Source organism: Lactuca virosa, chromosome 3, assembly GCF_052849685.1.
Source record: "Lactuca virosa cultivar CGN04683 chromosome 3, Lactuca_virosa_CGN04683_v6, whole genome shotgun sequence".
Lineage (NCBI taxonomy): Eukaryota > Viridiplantae > Streptophyta > Magnoliopsida > Asterales > Asteraceae > Lactuca > Lactuca virosa.
In genome coordinates, this window is record NC_136428.1 from 141,614,167 (window position 1) to 141,616,940 (window position 2,774).

The 2,774-nt window shown below is 32.5% G+C and overlaps 1 protein-coding gene across 2 annotated transcripts; it reads right to left on the bottom strand.

Moving 5' to 3' along the window:
* Positions 1-444: 444 nt before the first annotated feature.
* On the bottom strand, positions 445-2,774 carry LOC145166650 (cytochrome c oxidase assembly protein CtaG / Cox11 family). Of its 2 annotated transcripts, XM_079085671.1 has the most exons (8): positions 2,490-2,774; positions 1,735-2,077; positions 1,592-1,644; positions 1,419-1,491; positions 1,171-1,275; positions 1,010-1,090; positions 735-783; positions 445-635 (listed from the first exon to the last, which is right to left on the bottom strand). In XM_079085671.1, the coding sequence occupies exons 1-8, from the start codon at positions 2,570-2,572 to the stop codon at positions 478-480; spliced, it is 945 nt and encodes a 314-aa protein (XP_078941797.1). In that variant the 5' UTR covers positions 2,573-2,774; the 3' UTR covers positions 445-477. The 2 variants fall into 2 exon arrangements, with proteins under 2 accessions (XP_078941797.1, XP_078941798.1); XM_079085672.1 differs by having other exon boundaries at positions 500-783; positions 2,490-2,771.

Genomic DNA, 2,774 nt, shown 5'->3' on the forward strand with positions numbered 1-2,774 from the left:
TTTTAAGGAAGGTGGATATAATATACATTGTCCATAGAGATACCATGTCATTGATTATCATATACACCTTACGATTTCATTGGACTTCTAATAGTAATCGCATAACTCTCTAAAGTAACAAAAGAATGTTAATACACCTTTGATTTGGGTTAATAATCTTCAACAATGATTTCATCCGAATCATTCAACATAAATTCCCTTATTTTCATATGGTATCACATTTACACTAATTTCAATTACTATGTGAAATACTTCCTAGCATTTCATACATTGCATTTCTAATTAAGATACTATACTTTGTTATTTTGTCATAATAGACAATATATTTACATTCATGCTTATCCTCAATTGCATTAAACCATTTAGTTCTTGAGATTTTATCCATTAATACTATAGATGTAAATACTCATGAAAGCAATGTAGTTTCAAATTTACACCATATGATTGCATAATCATATAAATACAATCATAACCAATTCATAACTCTAAATGTGCATAATGGAGTAAATTTGTACCCTTTAGATGCAAAAGGTACAACTCATTAATGCATAAGATACATAAATAGATCAATTGGTCATACTTATTCTCAATGACTTTGGCATCCATAAACATCAAGATACAAAGTGTTTGCATGACTACAATATAGAAAAACAAAATAATCAAAGAGAGAAAAAATCATAACTTATCTTCAGCAATCTTGAAGAATGTATACGAAAGAATTATATTGTTAATACCATCCATCCTAGGATCCGTTTCAAACTCTGGGTCTATGTAAAAGAACACCTACAATGAAGGGCATTTTAGTCTTTTGGCATAACATTTCATTTTTTAGCAATTAAAAAAGTCTAACACTCTAACTTGCATATTGTGATTATTACACATTCGTGATGTTATTGCTTCTAAGTCCTTGGTTCCAAGGGCATTTTAGACCATATGCAAAGTCAAAAATCAAAATAATGTAGTTAACTAGTTTTCATGGGACAAAGGGTATTTTAGACCATTTACTTACAGGCATATCAATCTGCTCTCCCGGAAGAAGCCGTTGTTCCTCAAAGCAAAAGCATTGTATTTTGTTGAAATAAACAGCAGCCTGAACATCCACATAAACTTTTAATTTTTTTACAAAATGACACATTTACCCTTTAAACTTGTAACATTATATTTAATTACCTTCATTGGTGTAACATTATATGTAGACATGCCAGTTATAGGAGTTGAACTACGGTTTTCAGCAGTGTAAAAAGCAAGAGCACTTTCACCTGGCTTTACCCTTACCTATATATACACAACATAAATCAATAAATATATAATCACTTACTTTTTACAAATTTGCCCTTGTTTATTTTTCCTTTCATTATATTCTGGTCAATTTTGTTATTTAATTTCAACCACTTTTACTTTATTTTTTTCAATTCAACCTCTCTTTGAGTAGGGATGAATTTCCATGGCATTCCATCTGACACGTCAGCATTGAAGTGCACCACAATTTCCCTGTAACAATACATCAAAAATCTTCTAAGAAACAAGTATAACATAAAAGACATAAAAAGGAGATCATTTCATTGGATTCTTGAAAGTTGAAATTACACACCTATTTGTAACTGTTCCATCTTGGGAATGTCTTGCAATTTTTTCCTCTACTGTCTGCGGAGTGAAAAGAAAAAACAAATTTATGGAAGAAAAATGTAAATTATGAAATTGAAAAGAAATAAAATCAGAAAGTTTTGTGCATACCTCACGCCTTTGAACAGTACCTCCATAGCCGGTGGCTTGACAAAACCTTCTATATAGAGGAACAGCAGCATAAGTACAGCCCACCATTGCAAATACTAAACCTGTTAAGTAATAAAGCATCTTTCTTGATTTCTGTTCTCTAATGACATTTGTAACATACTGACGATGAGAACCCAAAGGTGTCTTGAAGTATCCATTTCCCAAATGGGAACTTTTGTTGAAAGAGTTCGTATTATGTGCAGATCTAGAGGTGAAATTTCGAAATTCAGAGGAGAATTGGTTATGTTTTGAACTACTAGCTCCCACAAAACTATATCTTCTCTGTCCAGCTTCGAGTAGAGACCTGAATCAACAACAATGGCTTAATCACGATTAAAGCATGTCCATATCTGATCATTTTGACCTAATTCAGAAAATCATGTTCAAACCCTAAATAATTAGAAATTCAGGTTTGAACGCATATCCAAACACCCCTGAGATTCAATAACAGAAAGCCTAGATGATGATTTTCGGTTCCAAATTGGTGGAAAAGTGATTAGGTTTATGAAACCTAACATAATGTTAGTCGCTCCAATGGGAGCATAAGAAATTTGTGATCCAGAAGTAGCAAAACGGAGAATTTATATTCTAATTTTGATTAAACGGATTCAATTCGAGTGTGTAGATATATTCATATAAGTAAAACACGAAACAATAACACGTATACAGCAGGTAATTAGTGGAACGATAGCAAGTCGTGAGTCGTGACGCAATACCTCGAGTTGACAGGGGTGCGGTTTAGGGTTTTGCAAAGGGAAGATAACTGAGAGGATCTTGCATACAGCCTAGCAAATGACATGCTCAATGATTTTGTTTTGCAATCACCACGTATAATTACATGAACATTTTTCGTAGGATATGAAGCACAATAACAAAAATCAGGGATCTGTAAACTAATTTAGCAACAAACCTAAAATTGATATTGTGCTAAAATTTTATAAATGAGATGAAATGAATTCGAATGAAGAACCCTGGGGTGCCAGAATTTACTACGTACCCGC

What these genes read in the sequence shown, in the direction of transcription:
- LOC145166650 (XM_079085671.1), bottom strand. Translation starts at nt 2,572, where the DNA reads ATGTCATTTGCTAGGCTGTATGCAAGATCCTCTCAGTTATCTTCCCTT. An exon ending in GTACTGTTCAAAGGCGTGAG is followed by an intron (nt 1,645 to 1,734) that starts GTATGCACAAAA and finishes TTCACTCCGCAG; the next exon opens with ACAGTAGAGGAAAAAATTGC. An exon ending in GAGAGCAGATTGATATGCCT is followed by an intron (nt 784 to 1,009) that starts GTAAGTAAATGG and finishes CCTTCATTGTAG; the next exon opens with GTGTTCTTTTACATAGACCC.